Source organism: Rhinoraja longicauda, chromosome 9, assembly GCF_053455715.1.
Source record: "Rhinoraja longicauda isolate Sanriku21f chromosome 9, sRhiLon1.1, whole genome shotgun sequence".
NCBI classification, from domain to species: Eukaryota; Metazoa; Chordata; class Chondrichthyes; order Rajiformes; family Arhynchobatidae; genus Rhinoraja; species Rhinoraja longicauda.
In genome coordinates, this window is record NC_135961.1 from 17914280 (window position 1) to 17938653 (window position 24374).

Genomic DNA, 24374 nt, shown 5'->3' on the forward strand with positions numbered 1-24374 from the left:
TGGGTACTGGTTGCCTCCCTGTCCTTAAGAAATTTCCACCTACTCTTGGTTATCAAAAGGGTGTGTACATGATTGTTAAAGCCACAAATTACCCTGTGATTGTTCCACCAACATTTATTCTTCAGATCAGCTTTCTGTTAGGCCTCAGCCTGTAGAACTGTTTCAGGGGCAGCAGAGCTTCCAATCCAAGTAGACCTTACATTTGTAGTTAATTAACTCCTAGATCTCCTGCTTATTTCAAGGGCAGCACAGTAGCGCTACAGTGGAGTTGCTGCCTTACAGTGCCAGAGATCTGGGTTTGATCCTGACTAAGGGTGCTGTCTGTACAGAGTTTGTACATTCTCCCTGTGAGCATGTGGGTTTTCTCCAGGTGCTCCAGTTTCCTCCCACATTCCAAAGACATGCAGGTTTGTAGGTCAGTTGACTTCTGTAAATTGTTCCTAGTATAGAAGTAGTGTTCGGGTTGAGTTGTGTTTCATTTGGTTTAGCTTATGTTTACGTGTACCGAGGTAGTGATAAGCTTCTGTTGCGTGCTAACCAGTCGGAGGAAAGACAACACATGATTACAATTGGGTGGTTGCTCGTTGGGAGGATCCCGGAGGGCCGAAGGGCCAGTTCCCTCGCTGCATCTCTAAACTAAATTAAACTAAACTAAACAGAATCAACCACCATACAAAGAGTTTGATATCACAAATACTTTGACCTCCAACTACTCAGATGGTCTGTGGAATATCGTTCTCAAATTTAGAGGTTTGAAAAATTTTTGCTTTAATTCCATGTCTCCTAAAACAGTCATTCTTTTCCACATTCCATTGGGACAAAAAATCACCAGCTGGATAGGGGAAATGTTTCCTGGATGTTCTCCAAGCCTCCTTGAAAAAATGTAACGTCATAACAAGAGGAGTTGAGTATAGGAGCAAAGAGGTCCTTCTACAGTTGTACCGGGCCCTGGTGAGACCGCACCTGGAGTACTGTGTGCAGTTTTGGTCTCCAAATTTGAGGAAGGATATTCTTGCTATGGAGGGCGTGCAGCGTAGGTTCACTAGGTTAATTCCCGGAATGGCGGGACTGTCGTATGTTGAAAGGCTGGAGCGATTGGGCTTGTATACACTGGAATTTAGAAGGATGAGGGGGGATCTTATTGAAACATATAAGATAATTAGGGGATTGGACACATTAGAGGCAGGAAACATGTTCCCAATGTTGGGGGAGTCCAGAACAAGGGGCCACAGTTTAAGAATAAGGGGTAGGCCATTTAGAACGGAGATGAGGAAGAACTTTTTCAGTCAGAGAGTGGTGAAGGTGTGGAATTCTCTGCCTCAGAAGGCAGTGGAGGCCAGTTCGTTGGATGCTTTCAAGAGAGAGCTGGATAGAGCTCTTAAGGATAGCAGAGTGAGGGGGTATGGGGAGAAGGCAGGAACGGGGTACTGATTGAGAGTGATCAGCCATGATCGCATTGAATGGCGGTGCTGGCTCGAAGGGCTGAATGACCTACTCCTGCACCTATTGTCTATTGTCTATTGTTTATTGTCTTCACAATCAAATTGGATCACTGGCCTGTGACCTCTCAAGTTGGTGAAAGGGCGTTCAGAATGGCATTAAGAACCTGGAGTCACTTCACCGTCTGTATCTCTCATTTCCCTTATCGCTAACCAGTCTGAAGAGGGGTCTCAACCCAAAACATCACCCATTCCTTCTCTCCAGAGATGCTCCTGCCTGTCCCGCTGAGTTACTCCAGCATTTTGTGTCTAACTTCGGTCTATTCATCTGTTGCCAGATGTTAACAGAGGTGGAGAGCCGCATTTTTCAATCCGCCCACCATTTAAAGCAATTCCTTTCCTCATACCAGTCTCACCAGTCTCCCCAGATACTATGCAGGATATTTTCTAGAGTAATTGGATTTTAAAAAACAACCTCATTAAAAAAAACAGTCCAATTATATTCCAATTCTAACTTTTTTCAGCTACTACCAGAAGGAAGGTTTAGACTCAAAGTTCAAAGTATCAAGTCCAAAATCCAAATATTTCACAAAATGGTTTATGAACCTGGGGCGAATAAAGCAGGTCGTGGTATTAAGTTAGGAGTCCAAATTCAAAAAATAACTAACTGATGGTTTAGCAATATGCAACCACTGAGAAAAGAATGTCTGGCCACCTAAAAACAAATGTATCTATTTATCCGATTCACACTTTGGCATAAAAAGTGGGCCGGCTTTGGAGCTGCGGAACGTCGGAGTCCAGTTTGTTTTGATAACTTGCTCCAACAAAAAGCAGCACGTGTTTTCTATCTCCCTCCGGAGTTTCAAATAAAGTCTCGAAGTCTTTCAGACTGCAGTTCGGGGAAACAACAAACGTAATCAGTAACCTCAGAATCTGCTGCCAGTAATCTGGAATCCACATGAACGGGTGGCACTGCACAATATTGTTATAAAAATATGAATTATTGTACGAGTGATCCATCTGGTACGTCCTGTGTGCAGTCTGTGATAAGAGGTGTCCAATGTTAATAAACAGGTTTCCTCTACACCTCATCAGCGCCTTCCTTTTCTGAGCAATTGTTCCTTTAATGTTTGGCGTGTTTTTCCATTTATTCAGAATTGCGCCTCTAGGGTAGATGCGAGATTATTCGTCGCGTTTCAAAAATAAGTGCCAAGAATGGAGACACCTGTTTTGGAAAGAGGCTAGCGCTAAAAATGATTATAAAATAATCCTTATAGGCCGCAGTGACCTCAAAGAGAATTGTTATTTACTCCCCTGTTGGAAACTGTTGCAATCGCCTCCCATTCCAACATTGTATTTTCTTTTGCAATTTATGCCTCAATAGGAAAATCCAAGTTGTGCACAAAAACACACAACCCTGTCGGAACAATAAAACACTAAAAATTATAGCTTATTCCAAGTGAAGGAGAGTTTGTAGAGTGAAAATGGGGAAGGAACGAAATCAACCTGTTGGAGCAGAAAATGAATAACCCCTTAAATAATCAACGAATTGAAACGTCAATTGATTTTTTTTTGTTGCCTTTAGCGTTACATTTCCTATGTAACGTTTACTTGTTCAAACCGTAAGTACGTGACCGGAGTTAACTGGATCACATAATTTAATTTATTTACCTCGCCACACATTTCTTGGGCGCAAAAGTGAAATGTTTATTTGAAATCCCCCGAAGTAACATGTCCTACGATCTATTAACTACTTTTGTATCAAATACTTTTGAATTGAAATAAGAGACAAAGCGATCATTTGTTTTATTATTATCCACTCTCTAATGATTTTCGAAAGCCCACCACTCCTATACATATACTATTTATGATGAGCTGGACCATATTCTAAACAACTGGATTTGCACCTTCAGAGCATGGTTGCTTTATAATAGGATAATTTAATAACATTCATAAAGCAGTCTTTGTGGCTATTTCAATAAGTTTCAATTGATCCAGTTGTGTTAAAAACATGTCTTAATTAATTATTTCTTCAGTCAAGTTAACTAGTAATTGTTAACTGAAAATACTGTATATGTTTTTATTTTTTATTTTTATGAATCTTCCCATTTAAGGCCACATTCAATCATTTCATCAAGTGAAACGTTTTTTAATTATAATCAACATTTTTGTTTTATAAACTATAAATGGGCCAAACAGACACAAATTATACAGAATCCCACCCAGAGAAAGCACACAGCACCTTTATTGCTTAAACCCAACCTGTTCAGCTATGAGCAATGCATGCTTTGCAACTGCTTGGCATATGTTGAAGAAAAAAACCTTAAGTGCTTCGACCCTGATCTAGTTTTTTTAAATATAAGATAGGAATATTTAAGTAAGTATTAAAACCAAATCATTAAGATGTGATTTTAGGAAGCATTTCTGCAGTAAAAATAGATTATGGGAATCTGGAACTTTCTTAACCAAAATAAAATTGTTGAGTCTACATGAATTGAGAAATTAGAATTGGAAAACAATAGATTTTGATAAGTGAGAATATAAAGGATTATATAAAAGAATACGAGTAACTGGAGTTAAGATACAGACCTGAAATGTTCTAAATAAGTGATGGAAGTAGCTCATCTAGCTACTCCAAATACATTTTGGAGTTTTTGAGCTTAGTGAATTGGGTTTAACCGTAGACAGAGACACCCTGAGGTTAATTTATACTCATTGGTTTAACACTGGATGGAATATAAAGCAGTGCTTTGCAAATTGTCCAGAGGGTTGTAGACACAATCAACTGCAAATGCTGGTTTACCAAAAAAGGACACAAAGTGCTGGAGTAACTCAGCAGGTCTGGCAGCATCTCTGGAGAATACTACCTGACCTGCTGAGTTACTCCAGCACTTTGTGACTTATCCAATAGGTTTACTGGATGTTCTCTAATCATTTAGATTAATTGCTAATATAGATGATAGCAAATTAAGGATTGCCTGTTATCTTTAAATATTTATATTTTGATTGCTGGCTGAAGACCAAACTATGATTAGAATGTGCTGAGTTCCCTCAGCAGCAGACATGAAAAACATGTAAGACTGTGTTAGAAAAGTATTCCCCGACTGGAACTTATTGTCAAACACCAGTCCAAGTTTTAGAAATGTCTGCAGTACCAAGGAAATTGACCATGTCATAGAAAATACCATTGAAATGTAGAATAGTACAAAACAGACGAGGCCATTCATCCCAGCATGTCTACATCAGCTCTTTCAAAGAGCATCCAGTTGTTTCCAGTTACCTTTTGTCATCCAATATCCCTTTCTGGTTCAAGTGTTCATCCAGTTCACTTTTGAAAACTCTTATGGAATCTGTTTCCACAGCCCTTCGGGCAATGCATTCTAAATCCTAGCCACTTCTTTTCTAAATTTGGTTCCAAAACTCATGCTATATAAATTTAAACAATTCTAACAAATCTTTCCATTGCCTTCTGTCTCACTAAGTAATCATCAAACTTATTTTCAGAGTGAATAATAAAGAAATAAAACCAATGGATAATATGGGAATATGGAGAAATGGTAAATTGCACGATTAGACAATAGTTGGTTACCCTTTATTTCCAGTCGCTTGCTTTTTTTCACTAATACCTGATGCCCCTGCTTAAGAAATGTGCAGTCTTGGAAATTGATATTTTCCAGCACAATCAATGATGAGAGGATTCCAGATTTCTCCCAGGTTTAAAATGAAAAAATACTTTTAGATTTCAGTTTTAAATGGTCTGGCAATAATTTTAAGATGCACCCACTGAGCATTAAAAATTGTATCTCCAACCTTTACAGGTCATTTCAAATATTATAAACATATTATATTGTTCCTTTACATGTAAATGAATTATAAAGAAAGGCTTTCACAACATTATGATCCTCAGATCATTTTGTAACGGTCTTCCATCTGAAATATTAATTCTGTTCTCCTTATTCTTGTTTGAAATTGTGAATTTATGACCAATAAGGGAAGTAAAAGGATCAGGTCTGATGTGTCAGTGTAAAAACAGCACCTCCAGTTTTACGGTTCGACAGTAACTGTTGAGCTCAAGCCGATAAAATTAACACTAAGCCGTCTCGATCTGGAGAATCAGCGCTGCCTTCTCCCCAAAGTCCAATGTATCCAGCCGAAGCGCCAAACCTGACACCAATAACACTCGGAGTGCAAAGTAACAAATTAAACACGCAGAATATTAAAAACAATTGTAAATGGAACATAACTGTCACAATTGTAAATTTCACGTTGATGAAGCATGAAACATGGAACTGCTACGTTCAGCACTTCAACACCGACATGTACACAATCAAACATCGCTCAGACCCAATTTACACTGTTATAGACGTGCATTAGATGGGCAGAAGAATCATTTGTGATACGGTCTTTCAAACAAAGCACGACAACTGACGTTGATGAACAAAATGGTGTTGCACAAGCATGTGATAAGGACTGCTTGTCTTGATGCCTCGTCAACTTGGATTCAACTCAACATTAGCAAAACAACCCCTCGCTACAGTGGATCACGTGACGATGGGAACAGCAAGCCACTGAACTGGATGGGTAGGAGTCAGTGAGTCAATGATTCCACATCATCCTTGCAGTAGAGATGCTGGTAAGAATCCCTTTGCGCGGAATATGTGGGGACCAATAATTTAATCTCACATTAATAAAGTAACTGCCGAGAATGGGTAGAACTGTCCTTTGTTTAAAAAACACTGACCTAATATTGTTGATACATTTAAAAGTGCATCGTCCTTCTACATCGACTGAGAAATGCATTAGAATTTACTTCACCGTATTTATGTTGAAATAAACACCAAAAAAACCCATTAGTTTTACTGACATCGTTAGATGTCAGACATACTGACATCCCCATTATCCTTTCCATCCGTTCCCAAAACTTGGCACATGGGTGTTGAGTGTCGAAGAAGAATTCTGGTTCTCGTTCGTCTTCGGGGTGTAATTCTTGTATAATTTTGACAATGCAAACATTGGTGACTCATCATTCAAGATCTTCCTTGTATCAAAAGAATAAAGCCATTTCCCAATTTCAGCAAAGTCCTCCCTGTTTCACCAACGACACCTGCAGCTTGTTTAACCAGCTATCTTAGTCGCCTTAAGCTGTGGGAAATGCGCCCACTCTATGCAAGAAACCGGGCTGGGTAATAATGATGCACAAAACTATCCGCGAGTGGGATATTTACTGAGAAACAGTCAAAAGTCACAATATTAATTGAATTGAGTCTCCATTATGTTTTATTGGAATACGCCACATCTCAACCCCGCATCGATTAAGAATAGAAGCGTTCTTTGAATGAGAGCCTGACAATCAAAATAATTACCTTTCTGGTTTTACGAAGTTGCTGTACTAATGGAAGAAACACGCGGGAGTCAGTAACTCATGTAATTCGGTATGAATCGGATCTGTAATGAAGGGCCAGTTTACTGTTAGTCAGAGGTTACCATCCAACACGAGGCCTGCAAAACAAGAGCACGCGAGGCATAATTGTAAAATACCCACACCCCCAAGTCCCCTTCGCCCCATGCAATATGTGTTTTCTGTCGGGGTGAAACGCTTTTATAATATTCTATGAGGTAACCTTGAGTTTGGCCAGCCCAACTCGGGGAAATGCACAGCGTGGGGACCGCTGGACATCTCGAACTCAACTCGCCATTCAGAAATGATGAGGTGAGCTTGCACGATGAAACTCCGAAAATGCAAAGCTGCTTACGTATAAATCAACTACCGAGAGGAAATACTTTAAAAGCAAGTGTTGCGAAACGCAGGGGAGGGGGGGGGGGGGGAGTTAAATGTCACCCGTGGGGTATTAATTAAAACCCCGGGTGGAAATAAAAACGAAGACAATGTTAATTAAAATCATAAAGGAATACAGTTGGGATTGCAGAAACACAGAAACTGAGAGTTAGACGACTGTGAAAATGTTTGGACATATACTTTATCGCTGATGGCTAACTGCGAAACTATTTCACGAGTGGGTAACTCTTATCGCAGCTAAAGTTTTCAGCTACCATCAACGATAGAACATATTCCATATGTCCAAACATTTTGGACTCATTAGTAAAGTATACTTTAACAACGCATCCTTTAAGATGGCCCAAGTTGACTAAGGAACAATGAGGTTAGTGATCTACTTAAAACGCGCTCGTCTTCGATTTAAATATACGATTAACCCGCTACTGTAAAGATTATCACGATCACGATTCAACAAATCCATGGACAAACGATACCCACGTTCCTGGTTATTTAGCGTTAGTAAGCAACTGGTGTACCTACTTTACCATAAAGCCGGTCCCCTCTAAATCTTCCGCTTGAATTTGAACAACGGAGAGGTGGAGCTCATGCTCCAGATTTCAATGTATCATTTCCCATATCATCTCAGTTTATCCCATCGCGTATCCTGTATTTTACAGTTAAAATGTGTAACCGTAACCTAGATTTTAAAACTGCAATTGAAATCAAATCCTGTTCCTTCTTAATTTTGAATAATACGTGTAACTTGTGCCCAGCTAATCCCGAAAGGTATTAATCGCTAATATTTTTTGCCTGATAGACAAAATTGCAATGGCGTGGTCTCTACGGTGACATAACAGAGTAAGATAAAAAATCTTTCAATCTAATATGACGAGGCACACCGATATCATATGTGATGAATGCTCTTTACAAATCAACAATTTAAATTAATACCAGCTGGCGTAATCTTAACGTATAACAAACACTCATTATTTCAATTGTGAAAATAGTTATTCGATCATATTAGCTAGTGTTTTTGGATGGCATGCCACAAAAGATGGGGCTATCTCGATTTGATGGTATCACTTTTGTGGCAACCAAATGTTGGGACGAGATCTCCAAATGACACCTGTTTCCTTCTGTTTATTGCACATTAAATTATGAACAGGTTTGTCAGGGCAACCGAAGAAACAAGAAATCTACAGTCATCAGATGAGTCTGATAAAGTTACTTCCCATCACTTCGTTGTGAATTTTTAATTTGCAGGTGTTCAGATAAGGATTCCAAATTTTAGTAATTAGGAATTCTGATCATTTTCAATCATAATTTTATTGTTCCGAATAGGAGCATTAGAGTGATCGGTGAAAGAATAACGTTTTTTTTGTTCTGCTCGGAAAAGTGGATCTTTAGCTATGGACAGATATAGCTGCGTCGTTACAGTTGAACTATGATATGTATTCGCAACACGAGGACAATACGATTGGCGCGCATCGAAAACTGTTTGAATGCAGAAAGCTCCGTTCCTTTTAACAGCGGCGTATGTCAGAAAAGACTATTGTTTGTCCTAAAGTTTGAGATTTAACTAATCCGATTGAGAAGTGACAGCAGATTTCATCCCACTTGCGTCTAGGAATTCTGTGATCTCTCTCTCTCTCTCTCTCTCTCTCTCTCTCTCTCGAGAGAGAGAGAGAGAGAGAGAGAGAGAGAGAGTTGGATTTAGTTCTTAGGGCTAAAGGAATTAAAGGATTTGGGGAAAAAGCAGGAACGGGGTACTGATTTTAGATGATCAGCCATGATCCTTTTGAATGGCGATGCTGGCTCAAATGGCAGAATGGCCTCCTTCTGCACCTATTTTTCTATGTTTCTATGTGATTGAATATATTTCTAAGTCAGGCACTCAAAGGCGTCAAGAAGAGAAGTTGGCTGTTTTCTCAACCCAGAGTTTCATTAAACAAAATAAGCATGAGGTGCCTCGGCAACTTTAGGACAATATCTTAGTGGCGAAACACATAACCCCGAGGATTTCACTGTAAGTTCAAAGAAAGAAATATACAATTTACCAGGCTTAACCATTAAATATTGAATCATTTTCAATTCCTCTCCCCATTACCGCACTACATTGAATTCGTGCGCCGGATAGGTATAGGTCGATAGGTCGAAACTGCGAAGTCTCTTATTGTTTTCAGAAGATACATCGCAGTTTACAGTCGCAACGGTTAATGTTATCAAATTACACTTAGAATAACAAATCCGTGACTTAAACACAGCATTAACTAATATATAGCAGAGACAAAAAGTAACTTATGGATCTCTAAGCTTAACTTTGACAGTCACTCGGCATCATAAAAGAATCAAGAATACACGATTAGGAAATTGCCATGGCGTTTTGATAAATAACATAATAATATTTATGTATGCTTAGTGTATTAAAAGGAAATAACATATCAGGATTAACATTGGTTTAACTGGGATTTATCACCACAACTATTTGCAAGTACAGATTTCATTAAGTATTCCGCAAAAAAGTTCCCCATTCTGTTATTTCCACTGCATTCCTCCACTTTCGATGTAACCATCCCACTAAACTCACTAGTAGTTTTAACCACCTAATTTAGATTTCATGGATTGGAAAAAGTGACACATCCTATACAAACACCGTTAACCCCTTGCAGCACTTTGTTTATCTTCACTTTCAGCTTTCCCTACCAGAGATTAGGGTTCCCCCAGAGTCCGGATGCGGTCCGAATATTGATTGCGCATCGTTTTTTTCCCCCATCGCTACACTGGCATGTCCGACATCAATCCTCCCTAATGTCTATTGTCGACAATAACACATGGGTTTTTGTTTTGTTGCTCGGCTTTAATATTAGTGAGCAGATCTTTCTTTCTGTATATCAACTACACATTGTTGGAGGTACAAAAGAAAAGAACCCCCCCCCCCCAGCTCCTATGCTCTTTACTTCTGAAATCAGATTGCACGAGTCCAATCCCGGGGAAAATAGGACAATCGAAATTAAAATATATATATATATAGAAATAAATTAGTTTATTGCAATGCGCGGCTCGGCGGCTGCAGCCAAAGTTGGCACTTGCTGGACACAAGGCAGCATTGGTGCGGGCAGGGGGTGGGGAGGGGGGGGGGCGGGGGAGACGCAACCTCAATCCCGGAGCACGTGACACGCCTACCCCGCTCCGCCATCCCATTGGCTGAAGGCGGCGGTTTGAAGGCGACCGCCAAGCCTTGCCTGATTGGACGGCGGCGATCGCGCTCGCCATTGGCCCGGGGCCTGGGGGCGACGTCACAAAGACTGTGACGCGCGTTCTTCCTGTTTCCTTCCCCGCGTCTTGAAGTGTCTCTTCAGCGGCTCGCGCAGAATTAACAATCAGGGAGAGGAAGGCGGCGCGAAGCCCTGCCTCCTGGAGGTATACAACCCTCACCATCTCTGCCCCCCTCTCTCTGTCTCTCTCTCCCTCCCTCCTGCAAGCAGCAAGCTCTCCTCCTCGCAGCCCACTCACACTACAAGCACAGTAAGTAACCTTGCTCCTTGCTTACCTTTTTTTTCCCTCCCTGCAACGTCCTTCAGAAACTTTAAAGGCTGCTTGCAGCTGGCTCCCATACCTTCAAAGGGTTTCCTTTTTTTACTTGCATTTCCATGTGTGTTTTGGAAAGAGAGAAAGAGTAGAGAAGTATTTCTAACCCCTTTTTGTTTTGTACACAATACGTTGCTTGTTTTCCAAATATTGCATTGTACTCTTTTGTCCCATCATCTGCTGCCTCTTTGTCTTTAGTCAAGTAGAGTATCCTAGGTATTTCGTGTCTCATCATGCAACGGATTTGTTTTTGATTTGTGTGGATACTTTCTTCCCCCCCCCCCCTCCCGATCTAGTACAGATGTGTTAGTTTCGGTTTGCCTTCTTTTAGGATATAATTTAGTTAATAAACGTGCTATTGTACAGTTGGGTTCGTCTTGCATTGTGCTCACGCTTGTCTCTTCTTGAAACTTTAATAGAAATAGTGATTACATTAAAGGTGTTTTAAAGTGTACGGTCATATTGGTTGTAGTATTTGCTCCTATCTCTTCCCCAGCCCCCTCATTCTCCCCCCCCCCCTCCCCCTACATACACATACATGGTCACAAGGCGGCTGTATTGATGGTCAGATATGGACAAAGAAGTTGTCGTCACAAGGTGTCCTTTGTCAACAATTCCCCCTTGTACCCACTTGCATTTTTGTTCTGAAATCTCAGGGAATTAATCTTGCGTTCGTAGTAATAACGCACGAAACTCCGACCTCGCTCTTGATTGTACTTAACGTGGAGGTGCGCTGTCAGATGGAATGGTCGGCTTTGCATTGGCAAGGATTGATTAAGAGTAAACAACATCTAATTGGAAGCTACGTTTGAGCAGTTGGAATGATGATGCGTGCGGGGAAAAAAAGGTGCATTTTGTGTTAATGCAAGCAGGTTGTAGATTGCTTGGAGAGGAGGGAGAGAAATGCATTGGCCTTATCGGGAAAGTGAAATCAACTTTCTGAAAGTGGATTTTGCAGCATCGCGAATCTTGGAAACGTAGTTTTATGATTTCAGTAAAACAACCCAAAAACGGTTGTTGCCGGTGCTGCCCTTTATTTGCGCAGTGCTTTCTTTACTTTGAGCTTGGTGGAGATCTGAGTTTGTTCTCCCGCGACTGTGGCCTTTTTAGAATTGCCTTTAATTGTTTACAGACAATTCAAAGTCGCTGGCATCCCCGCGTGTCTTGTACATTGTTCCCGAAATTGATGTTTACCCAGGCAGCTGCTGGATGCCTGAAACACAGGCGCAGCAACGGAAGGATCGCCTTGCTAATGTTTTCCTGACGGTTCACCCCCCGCCCCCCCCCCCCCCCCCCCCCCCCCCCCCCCCTTCAAACGCCAGACCCCGGCTGAAAGTGAGCTGGTGAGCACTTCAAGGCAGATTGTTTTGTTTCAAAAAGGCGAAGTTTCAGGATGGTGAGAGGTGTTGAATGGTGTTGGCAGTAGTCAGACAGTGCGCATGGGCACAGGCAGACAGGTGTGCTGTGTCTCGGGCAGGTGCAGCGTCTTACAAGGGCTCAGCAGCGTCTCGCCTTGTGAAGAGAGGCTGCCATCAGATCCCAATGAAAATCACGATATATCAAATTGAACGCCCTCCAGAGACTAAACAGTTTCTTCTCTCCAAACAAAAAGGTATTGTCCATCGCTGGTACGCGTATTTTTTTGTTTTGTTTACAAAATTATAATATGAAGTGCTATAAAATCTGCAAAAGCTTGTTTTCGGATACTTGATAAAGGTCCTCGTTTAACAGGAATAAATTGATCTGGGAATTGTGCTGGACACAGCAATCCGGTCCAACCGCAGCGCTGCCAGGATCACACTTCGCTTAAAATCCCCATTAAAACTTTAGAAAGATTGATGCTTGGAAGTCGGTTGAACTATCAATTTGTATCTGTAGAAATAATTCAGATAAATAACTGAGCTGCAACGGTGTTTTCCTCGATAACATCTCTTCACGTCCCTTAGTGTCCATAAAGTTTAATTTCCCCGAAGTGCTTCCCCTGTACCAATTATAGGTAGATAATTTATTTAATTTTTCCATAATATATTGACCCTGCATATATCGGTAAACACAAAACTGAATAGGTATTTATTATACCGAGGAAACCTACATATGGTGAGGTTATAAAGTCAGTCATCTATGATTATTCAAGTTTTATTTTCTTCCACAGCAGATTATCCAAGTTGTTTTTGCTCTAGCCTATATACTTGATTAGATGCCTTGTGCAGACTGTTATGTATTGGGTTCAGCTTTCCAGAAGAAAACTAGGCAGATAATACTCTCCTCCAATGATTTAGCTTCGCTATGTTTTAATTAACGTTACATGAGAAAGAGAAATTGCTTGAGAATTGTTGGATGGATTAAAGATAAAGTTATTAATTATGCATTTAATTCTGGTATAGAATGGGAACCTTTTAACAATTAGGTGTGCTTTGATATTTTTATGCATGGCTGTATTGTGAGAAATTAAAAAGGAGTTATTTTAGAATCATTAAATTGTTCTTTAAAGAGTGCTGTCTTTCCACGTCCCTTAGTCAACTCAGAGGCATCAACATCCACTTGAACCAATTTCTCCGTTTTCCCTTTTTCCATTCTTTCCACACCCTCAACAAGACAGCTAAACAGCAACTGTTGTCTTGATGTAAATGCAGCTTAATAAACAGTTGAATTAACGCAAACATTTCCTGAAACCGCAGGTGAATAAGCATGTAGAGGAAGATGGCTCTTACTTCTGGTAACCAGGACACCTTACTCCCAAGGAAAATAACTGTTGAGAATGTGTTCATCCAATTGATTTTGAGCTGAAGACTGTACATCCATTTTTGTTTGCTTAAGATGATAATTAGAAGTAATTTATATTTAAATGCATCTCATACAGTTAGCCGTTTCCCTCTACACAATACTCCACATATGCAACACTTTAAAATATATATATATATTGATGATATCTGTTAACTCTCTTAATCTACGAAGCATATTTATTGATGTTTAAAATGACTTTTAACTAGTAAAGGCATGGCTGGAATTTTAAAATATTTTGAAGGCTTTTTACTGTTGAATTCTTTAAAGATAAATATAGAAATTTGCTCTAGGAAGAGTAAGAAATTAACACATTTGATTTTGCAAGTTTGAATGCCTTCTAAGCTGCCCTAAATGTTTAAACTTATCGCAGGCAACAGCTTACATTGGACGTAAATTAACCAGGAGGACTAAATTCTCACAACTGTGTTATCCTAAGTATTAAATTTTGCTCTGGTCTCATATTAATTATGAATTATGACGAGCACATAGCAAGCCTAAATATCAAATCTTCCGGCAGGGAAGCAGGTTGTTTTTATTTAAAATTGTGACGGTCCGTTTCCAAATATCTGCAGGTTGAAAGTTGCTTAGTCGATGCTTGTTTCTGTAGAGATAATCACTCACAGCTGTGGTGCTGTAGAATATGTGGATGTTTTTACAGGTGAGTTGAAAGGGACGGGAGCAAATCCAAAATGTCTGCATGTTGCCTTTGGCAAGCAGCCGTGCTATTGTGGAGATGAGTGCTGTTGAGTTGATGCAAAAGTTTCACATAGAGTAAATCTAGCATGAAAAATATTTTGTGATTTTCTGTTTTTGTAGGTTAGAAACTTAAACCCTAGTTTCAGGCACATGTAACATCCATGGGATTACATCTATGTGAGTTAACCAGGCATGGATCACTTCTAAGTTAGCTTTATGTGAGAAACGACACACACATTAGTGTATTTTTGATCTTGGGAAATTGGGAGTTCTGACATAAAAGGAAATCCATTCCCTTCCTTTCCCACGCTTGTACTCCATGTTTTCTTGCTTTGTCACTAATTAATTTCTAATGTGATTTTTGAGGCTATAAAGGAATTCTCACATACATTGTATCTGAACCTCTCGGTAGATTTTATATAACATTTCCTTTGATTAGTACGCTCATTGGTGTATACAAAGTTTTTAACTGATGACCTTTGATTAGTTAAATATTACCATAACATTTGAAAAGTGATGTAAATATTTAGTAATGTCATTGTCAATGGTGTTTTTTAATGTACAGTATGAATCTGGAAGCAATTTCTTACCACCATTAGCATTCGATAACCTTTTGCCAACAATTAACTATTTATAGGTTTTAAAAAAGAATAAATGGACAGCGTAAATCTATATTTAGGTTTGCTCTGCTGCCTTTCATTTTGTGTAGTCAGTAATGTCATATCTCATGGCATTCTTTGAATGAAGTGCAGAAGAAATGAATGCAATTTAGTAAGTTCATAAGTTAACTGTGCATAGAACAAAATTAACAAAGCTAAATCTGAACAGATTACACAAATTTGTCAGCATGGCTTTTTAGTAAATTACTTTTGCATTAAACTGCAGTGATGCAAAATAGAAATGCATAAAACACTAGTTATATTGATTTGTTCTTGAATTATTTTCAGATTTTTGTATGACTTAATCAATATATTTGTCTGCATGTTTTTCTTTCACTTTGGTTACTTTTCCCCTTAAGGTAAATGATAACACTTGTACTTGTGAATTATATTATTGATGCTCAAGGAGCTTATTAGCTTTAAAAAAAAAAAAATCTTAATCTATCCCAAACCATGTGAAAAGAAATATTTGTAAAAATCATTTTGCACCAAAGGCATAATGAACTGTGATAAATGTAATGTCCCATAACTCCCTTTACCAGCACTTGCCTATTTTATGCAGATTTGAGGTCAGGAAATTTGGAGAAAATTAAAGAAAATGATTCATCGGTCCTTTTGTTCTATTGGCTAGGGTCCCGGGATTCTCGAGCTGTGCCCAGATGACAAGCCTTTGAAGATGGCACAATAACAAACCAGTGATGCCTGATCATGACAGCATAGCCCTGCTAACCAGACATACTAAGAGACGAAGAGTCGACATTGGAGTGAAGAGAACTGTCGGAACATCCACGGTGTTAACTAAAGCAAAAGGGAAGCTATTTAGTGTCATGAATTCCCAAAGTTCAGATCAGGACATTGAGTGCTCAGTGGTTCAGCACACAGATGGGGACAAATCAAATGTGCTCCGCAAGCTGCTGAAGAGGGCAAACTCTTATGAAGATGCCATGATGCCTTTTCCTGGAGCTACCATAATTTCCCAGCTACTGAAAAACAATGCAACTAAGAACGGAAGCACGGAGCTCAATTTGCAAACCAGTGGTCTCTCCAGCACGGGGTCAGAGGCAAATCAGGAGGATGTTTGCAGCAACTCTTCAAGGGAAAGTGGCCAAGAATGCCTGTCGCCATTTAGCAGGCCTAACATGAGTCAGTTCGACGTGGATCGGCTTTGTGATGAACATTTGCGGGCCAAGCGTGCACGAGTTGAAAACATAATTCGAGGCATGAGTCATTCGCCAAATGTGGCACTGCGGGGTGGAGAGAACGATCGAGATGGGGTACAGCAGCCTGTGAGTCCCCGAGAAAGTTACAGGGAGAACAAACGCAAGCAGAAGCTTCCCCAGCAGCAGCAACAGAGCTTTCAGCAACTGGCTACAGCCCGGAAAGAGCAAAAGCGAGAAGAACGGCGGCAATTGAAGCAACAACTGGAAGACATGCAGAAGCAACTGCGCCAGCTCCAGGAAAAGTTCTACCAAATATACGACAGCACGGACTCTGAGAACGATGAAGATGGCAATCTGTCCGAAGACAGCTTGCAGTCAGAAACTGCTGATACTAGAGCACGAGACCGGTCCAACCATGAGATATCAGAGTTGGATCCAGGACACTTCCTTGATCGTGCTCGAGCTCTTATTAGGGAGCAGGAAATGGCGGCAGAAAATGAAAAACTGAAGAGAGATGGCCACTCAAGGAAAAGCCAAGGCCTAACCACCTTGCATGCTGAAGGGAAACAGCTCGCTGAGACGCTCAAACAAGAACTCAATTCCACCATGTCACAAGTAGTGGACTCTGTCGTCAAAATGTTCTCTAAATCCTCCCACCAGCTTCCTCGGGTCTTCCCCCCTATCCAGATTCCACAGGCGAGATTTGCCGTGAATGGAGAAAACCACAACTTTCACACAACAAATCAAAGACTTCAATGCTTTGGCGACGTTATAATTTCGAACCCGTTGAATACTTTTGCCAACATGCACGTGTCTAATTCCTCGGACCAGACGGAAGCACTGCCTCTCGTAGTACGCAAAAACTCCTCCGAGCAATCTGCGTCCACCCCCTCCATGGGAGGCCACCACGTTTCCCATCACCAGTCCCCGCTCTCAGCCGCAGCAGGGTTTTCATCCCCTGCCTTTCGCCATCCGCTGCCTCTTCCTCTCATGGCCTATTCCTTTCAGAGTTCGATAGGCAATGCCTCCAGTGCAGTATCTGGGAAAGACAGGTCATCTCCCGAGTCCTTGGACCTGACCAGGGAAACTGCCTGTCTGCGGACCAAAGTATCATCACACCACATGAACCATCGTCCCTGCTCACCAATCCATCCGTCCAGCACAGCGGAAGGTCTCTCGTTGTCTCTTATTAAATCTGAGTGTAGTGACTTGCAAGACATGGCAGACATTTCACCATACTCTGGAAATACAATATCCTTTACTGATTGTTCTTTAGTGTCTTAAATAGGTATATGCAACTAAAAAGAGTTCCAAGTTTTCACCCATATTGTTCCCATGGCATCTCATTAGAATTGAGTTGAACTTTAAGCAAGGGGTCCAGTCATTGATTTTTATTTACCATCATTATCTGTTTTTGGATAACCCAGACAGTGAAGGTGCAACAAGTGCATCACCCCCACCCTTTAATGTTCTGCAAGTTCAGTGCAGCTGCCTGCTATGCATGATTAACCTCTGTTCAGCTGTACACAGAAATCTTTTGTCCTTGTATATACAAAGCAAATGATTTTAAAAGCTTGCGAGCACAATCAGAGTGGGCTCAGCTAAACTGAACTTCTTTCACAAGATTTACTGTACTTTTTTTCCTCTTTTTCAAACAGATAACTCAAAAATATTTCATGAAGTACCGAAATGGTGCACCAACTGCAAATTGTCCTATTTTAAAGTGCCAGTTCTCAAAACAGCTTTCCCTTTTGTTTTATCCTATCACTTTGTTGAAGTAATAGAGCTTCTATTTTTACTGTAAAGATTTGTTGACAGGAGTCAGTAACATACGGCACCATTTATTGTTGCTTAGCAGCACTCTGCGGAGTTTCGTGAATTTAATGGCCAGTTACATATTTCATAGGTGTCGAAAATGCACTTTTTAAATTGCCGCTATGAATTTATCACCTTACCTTGAAAGTTACGTTAAGGTACATATTGCTTGCCCTTTATTTTGGCCTACGCTATACACAAATTTTGGACTGGAGTATGTTGTAGGAATTTTCAGGTATTTAGCTAAACTAATAGAGGATGCTCAGCCATTTCACTCACATAGTAATAATTTATTGTCCTCAAAAAGAGAAATGACTTTTACTGTGTACTATTTTGTACTTATTGAACTAGAAAGATTATGATTGTATTAAAACCCATTATGTCCAACTGCACACAGTTGTATCTCAGTTACTTTAACTTAATGGTGAAATATTCTGCAAGCTCATGAATAGAACCATAGTAATTGGACCGGGGTTCTTTACTGTACCCCCTCCCCACCCCACCCCACCACACCACCATCCCAATCCCTAATGTTAAAGGAAACAGTTGAATGGCTGTTCTCAAGATTTCAGCCTTGATCCTCCATGACACAACCCTCCTTTTGCATCTCAAGAAAATAACCTGTAGAACACAACATCATTTGCATACTGCACATTGGAGCTGAGCTACTTGCTCGGGGCAAGGCTAATATACGAGTACATTCAATCTCCATGGAGCTATCAAAAAAATAAGATGACACCTAGAGTTGTAAACTAAAATATAATATTAGGAACCAGGCAGAGTGAAACTACAATCAAGTTCTAATGCTTCCAATCATTGGTCCAGTGCCAAAATATTTAATTGCGAGTAATCTGGTAACTAAGATCACATTACATATGATATGGAATAATGGAAAAGATGATAACTTGAACAAGATGGAATTTAGAAATTCTACTTAAAATTATCTACTCGATCACAAATTTTGTGAATAATTATTTTCTGGCAGCAATAGGCATACAGTGATACTTATAAAGCAAATACTGCTTTGATTATTATTTTTTTAAACAAAACTTTATTGTCCATCTCAAGGCTGGATTTTAAAAGTCTTCTCGGGCTGAATTGAAAATGGCAATGTTCCAGTTACACTGCTGCTGTCTTTAATCCATCCAATTGTACAATTTTATATTGTCCTGCACTGACATAACTCATCTGCCTCTCAGGTAATTCTACATATTTGCCTTATAAAAACTCTGTATGCAGACTACACACAAACTCGTGTGGTGTTTGAATAGTCTTTAGGTTCAGCTGCAGTGCAGTATTTCTCTGATCTTTTATTTTCCTGAGCAGATGTCTTTCATTAATTTATGGATTTATCATCTTTTCTTTTTTTTACACCTGGCAGCTGGCTCAAGTTTCAGCAGTTATTGTCTATTTTGCATGACATGTAGAATTGAATGTCATCTGTCTTAACAAAGCTGAAGCTAAAAGAATGAGGTGAGCCACATGAGCTGCTGGGACAGAGCTGTACGTTTTCTTACCTCCTTAATATTTATTTGTGCTCATTTCTTCTGGCCTTGAATGGGCTGTGCTCACATTCTGTGCAGCTGTATGTTTACAAAATCTATTCCAACATGAGTCATTGTGCGTGTGTAAGTATCCTAGAAACAGCCAGAGCTTTCTTGAGAGAACAGTTGCTTTTAGCGTAAGCACTTAAAAGGGAAAATGGTCAGTTCTGCTTTACATTATTGTGAGAAGCAGTGGCATCAATTTTGATGTAGCATGATTTTAAGATGCTTTTTGTGGTTCCTATTAGAAACAAGTTAGGCAAAGTAGCAGTTACCCAACATTATTTAAAAAATGAAGTATTTCATTAATATGATGTATTAATTATTAAGGTTGTTTTAAGAACTCTCAAAAATGCCTTAATTTAATTTTTTCCGTTTTCATTTAATATGATTAGATGTCGTAATATGTCGTAGCATTTAAAGAACGAACATATAAATTTGCAATTTTGTCTGATCATTATGTATTTTTACAAATGTACTACGCAGATTTCCGATCCTATAACTGACTGAGGAAATCAAAATGAAATAACATGTCAGCAGCTGTTCATATGCTCACGCTTTACGTTGCTTTGTGTCGTTTACCATTTTTTCCCCTTCTCTGTCATCTCTAAATATAATTATTCATATTGAGGCATAGTCTCAAGGACAATCATGGTGCTATGGAAATTAACCATTCTTCTTGAACTAGCTCGAGTAATATGTGCAGGCATGTTATTCCATGATCATTGCAGAACCCTACACTGTCTTCATTTAACAATCATGCATATTTTTTTGCTGCAGGCGGCAAATTTGCTTGATTTGTTTTGTCCCTCGGCTTGGAGCACTGAGACCAATGGCGGTATTTCAACTGCCAACATAACTCTAACCAGATAATTTCAAGAGGGACCTGGGATTAAATTTGGAGTCCAGCTGGGATGACTCAATAACAATGGTGTACATTTGGTAGCTCAAGCATTGGGCGCTCCCTCTTTGACATTTCTTTTCCACAAAGTGAGATTGGGCAGGTGATTCACTTTAAAAATAACACACATGCTCTTTAAATAACACAAATATTCTTTAATGTTTAATTAATAAAGTTATTGTTTAATGTAGCTCTTTAATGTCTAGTTGATGTTCTGTATTGTGGTGCAATGTCATGTCAGTTTTTGCTGTGATATTCTGCAGAATATAAAATACAGTTTAATCTAACTTTCTTTTAAGATAAGAGGAAAGTATGTCCAGAATGAAATAAGATGGAAAGAAACTATTTATCTCTACACCAGATATAATTAGAATATGTATTTTTACCAACAATTGTGCAAGGATATTAAACTATGGAATGTTAATCTTATTAAAGGGTGGTTATAATTAGTTATGTGATTTATTAGTGCAAGGTTGAACAAATATTCTTTTTACCACCTCTATCCACAAATTGGAAATAAATTTGAAGTATAAAGCTTTAAGTAATTGCAAACGTTCTCTGTACCATGGTGATTGGGCACATCCACCATGGATCAGCACTACCAAGAACTGCAGATATTAAATTGAGCTGCCCTGGCCCTTTAAATGCCTTTTTAGCAAGCACAGCGTCCCACATAGAATGATCGCTGAAATGCTGGTTGGACACAAATAATGAAAGCATAGCACTTGATACCATTTACTTTCAAACGATGCTCCTCATCTGTTTTTGTTGTCTTTTAAAAAAGGGGGTCCAATGATAATATTAAGAGATTAGAATTTAAGCAGTGAATGCATTGTAACAGGAGGATGTTGACAGGCTGCAAAGATGCACCCCTTTGCTGAGCGGCTTTGAAAGAAGTCGTCAGCAGTTTGTTTAGAAATGGTAAAGAACGTGCACTTCTTTATGAAATTCCTGAGAAGACAGATTCCAATTTTCCTTATCCATTGCAGGCAATATAAAAACATATGTTCCTGTTAACACAGTGACGTAAATCGAGAGAGAATAACTTTGCAGTAAAAATTTGCATCATGATCCATTTGTTTGAATGGCTAAGAAGATAGCCAGGATCAAATTAATTTTGAATGTTTTATATTTTAAATGTAGACAAAAGGAGCTATAGATAATGAAATCTGGAAAACACAAATTAAATAAATGTACTATAAATTGATACAATTTGAATAAACATTTAACTTTGTGTCAATGTTTTATTTAAAATCATTCCTTGAAGGAATAATAGTGCAGATATTCCTGCTATAGAATTCTTGGAAGGACACAGTAAACGTATCAGCTGATCTAACAAATAACACATGAAAATTAAAGTGATTCATTTTCCTCCATTGCCTTTAAATTTTGGTATAAATTCACAAACACTAAACAGATTAATGGAGTTCATATAATCCAATAAAACTTTAAAGTTCATTTAGTTATTTGGATTAAATGCAAATAAATTAATCATTCTTTGAGTAGTTACATTCTTCTTCTGAAGGTGTACACTGTTAAATGCCATAAACCAACCCCATCCAACCCACTGAACTCTAAAGAAGAAAGGATCTGCAATAAACAACATTGTCTGTTGTCGGTCAGACTGATTTTCAATAATATTTAATCCATCCTGGAATTGAAGATGCAGAAACACATTATTTGCGTATTCCCTTATTTCATTCCTTCTGAAAATGAAAGTGTTCTTAGCCCAGGAACACAATCCATATCCTTGTGCAGGTATTTGGCATAGAGATATAACTTGCTGGGGCATAGATAAATTAATTACATTCGTGTGATTTTTATATTAACGTAAAAACATGAGGGGTGATTTTCACAGGAATCTGAGAAGTATGACATTAGAACCGGTAAGTGGGAGCAAAAACGACATTGAAAGTTCATGAATATGGGAATGATCTCTACCATAAAATTACTTGGGGGAGGTGGAGGTAGCTGGAGCAGCAGACCAAGGTCAGGACTGGGAGGCCAAAGATTCCCAGTGAAGTTTGCGAGAAAACATTTTCTCCACCTTTCCCAAAGGATTCAACAGAAGTAACTTTTTCTCCACTTATTTTGGTCTCTTGCGGCAAGTCCACGACCCCACCTATTGTTCTGTTGTCATGGTTAACTCCGTGCAGCCTCATTAATAGAAATATGGCTGCCATGTTAGAATTACCCAGCCTGAATGAAGGTAAATAAAGATAATGTGGTGGGGGAGGGGTTAGTGAAGCATGATACCCTTCCTCCTGCATTCTATTACTAGCCAAAGGTGAGTGGAGGCCAGGGGTAACCTGCATCATTGTTTCCCATCTAACTGAGAATAGAAGCAGTTAATGTAAAACATTCTCAAAAAGTATCTGGAGCAAATTCATTTGCGTTACACATTGCTCTTGTGGCTACCAGAGCCGTGCTTGTTAGATGATGAAAAGATTGGAGGCAGCTGATTTTTTCACCTGTGGTTGCTCTCAACAGATGTGGGAATTTAACAAATTGAAATAGACTAAATTTTGTAATAAACTTTACTAAAATCGGATAAACCATCGACTAAAATTTCATCTTGAACCGCTGCACAAGTTGTAGGTTTGCACAATATATCCGTGTAAAATTGAGTTAATGCCACTTTCAACTCCATGGCGAGCAGTTTTACTTGGCTTTGCTGCATCATGAGGCCTCAAATTACATCTGCCCTTCCTAGAAACACCCACAGAGCAAGTTTCTGACATGGAATCTGCCCATCAAGTCAGTTAATACATATCCCTTCAAAACATTTAATTTTGATATTAACTTTAGTAATTTAGTCAATAAGAGATTTGTGACTAAATGATAAGTGGATTATTTGCATGGTTGCTATTTATAAAATAACATTTCCTCATCTCGATATTTAATAAGGCTTAAATCTGAATAAAGCATGCTTTCTGAGCAATTAAGGATGAACAATAAATATCACATCACTGCATCCCAAGAACAAATTGGAGTAAAATTGTGGACCAGTGGACAATATTGTAGTAATCCAAGGTTTTTGGGAAAATAAAAGCAAGATCAAGTCTGCAAACTCACTACTTTCTTAACAGCCATATTTTTATGTGGGCTGCCGTAATTTTCATGATAATACGAATGTAGGAAAAACTGTTGTACTGAAGTACCTGAAGCTGTCATAGAGTAAATGAGCTCAGAAGCAGGTCCTCAGCTCACCATGTCCATGTGACCATCAAGTGCCTACAATGCCCTCCATAATGTTTGGGACAAAGACCCGTCATTTATTTGCCTTTGTACTCCACAATTTGAGATTTGTAATAGAAAAAAATCACATGTGGTAAAGTGCACATTGTCAGATTTTAATAAAGGCCATTTTTATACATTTTGGTTTCACCATGTAGAAATTGCAGCAGTGTTTATGCATAATCCACCCATTTCAGGGCACCATAATGTTTGGGACACAGCAATGTCATATAAATGAAAATAGTCATGTTTAGTATTTTGTTGCATATCCTTTGCATGCTTGGTCTGCAATTCATGGACATCACCAGTTGCTGGGTGTCTTCTCTGGTGATGCTCTGCCAGGCCTGTGTTGCAGCCACCTTTAGCTTATGCTTGTTTTGGGGGCTAGTCCCCTTCAGTTTTCTCTTCAGCATATAAAAGGTATGCTCAATTGGATTCAGATTGGGTGATTGACTTGGCCACTCAAGAATTGACCATTTTTTAGCTTTGAAAAACTCCTTTGTTGCTTTAGTAGTATGTTTGGGATCATTGTCTTGCTGTAGAATGAATTGCCGGCCAATGAGTTTTGAGGCATTTGTTTGAACTTGAGCAGATAGGATGTGTCTATACACTTCAGAATTCATTATGCTACTACCATCAGCAGTTGTATCATCACTGTTGATAAGTGAGCCAATACCTTTAGCAGCCATACATGACCAGGCCATAACACCCCCACCACCGTGTTTCACAGATGAGGTGGTATGCTTTGGATCTTGGACAGTTCCTTCTCTCCTCC

General features: G+C 39.3%; 1 protein-coding gene across 8 annotated transcripts in view; it reads left to right on the forward strand.

Moving 5' to 3' along the window:
* The first annotated feature begins 2951 nt into the window (after positions 1–2951).
* The window catches only part of prox1a (prospero homeobox 1a), a 112902-nt gene continuing 91479 nt past the window's right edge, over positions 2952–24374 (forward strand). For 4 of the 8 annotated variants that reach the window (XM_078404892.1, XM_078404897.1, XM_078404898.1 and 1 more), the window contains exons 1-2: positions 10569–10740; positions 15574–17353. In XM_078404892.1, the coding sequence (XP_078261018.1) occupies positions 15641–17353 (1713 nt within the window). In that variant the 5' untranslated portion in view covers positions 10569–10740; positions 15574–15640. Of the gene's footprint in view, positions 3062–5957; positions 6073–10568; positions 10741–12148; positions 12416–14228; positions 14246–15573; positions 17354–24374 lie in introns of those variants that run through there. The other 4 variants (XM_078404895.1, XM_078404893.1, XM_078404894.1 and 1 more) reach the window with 4 other exon arrangements.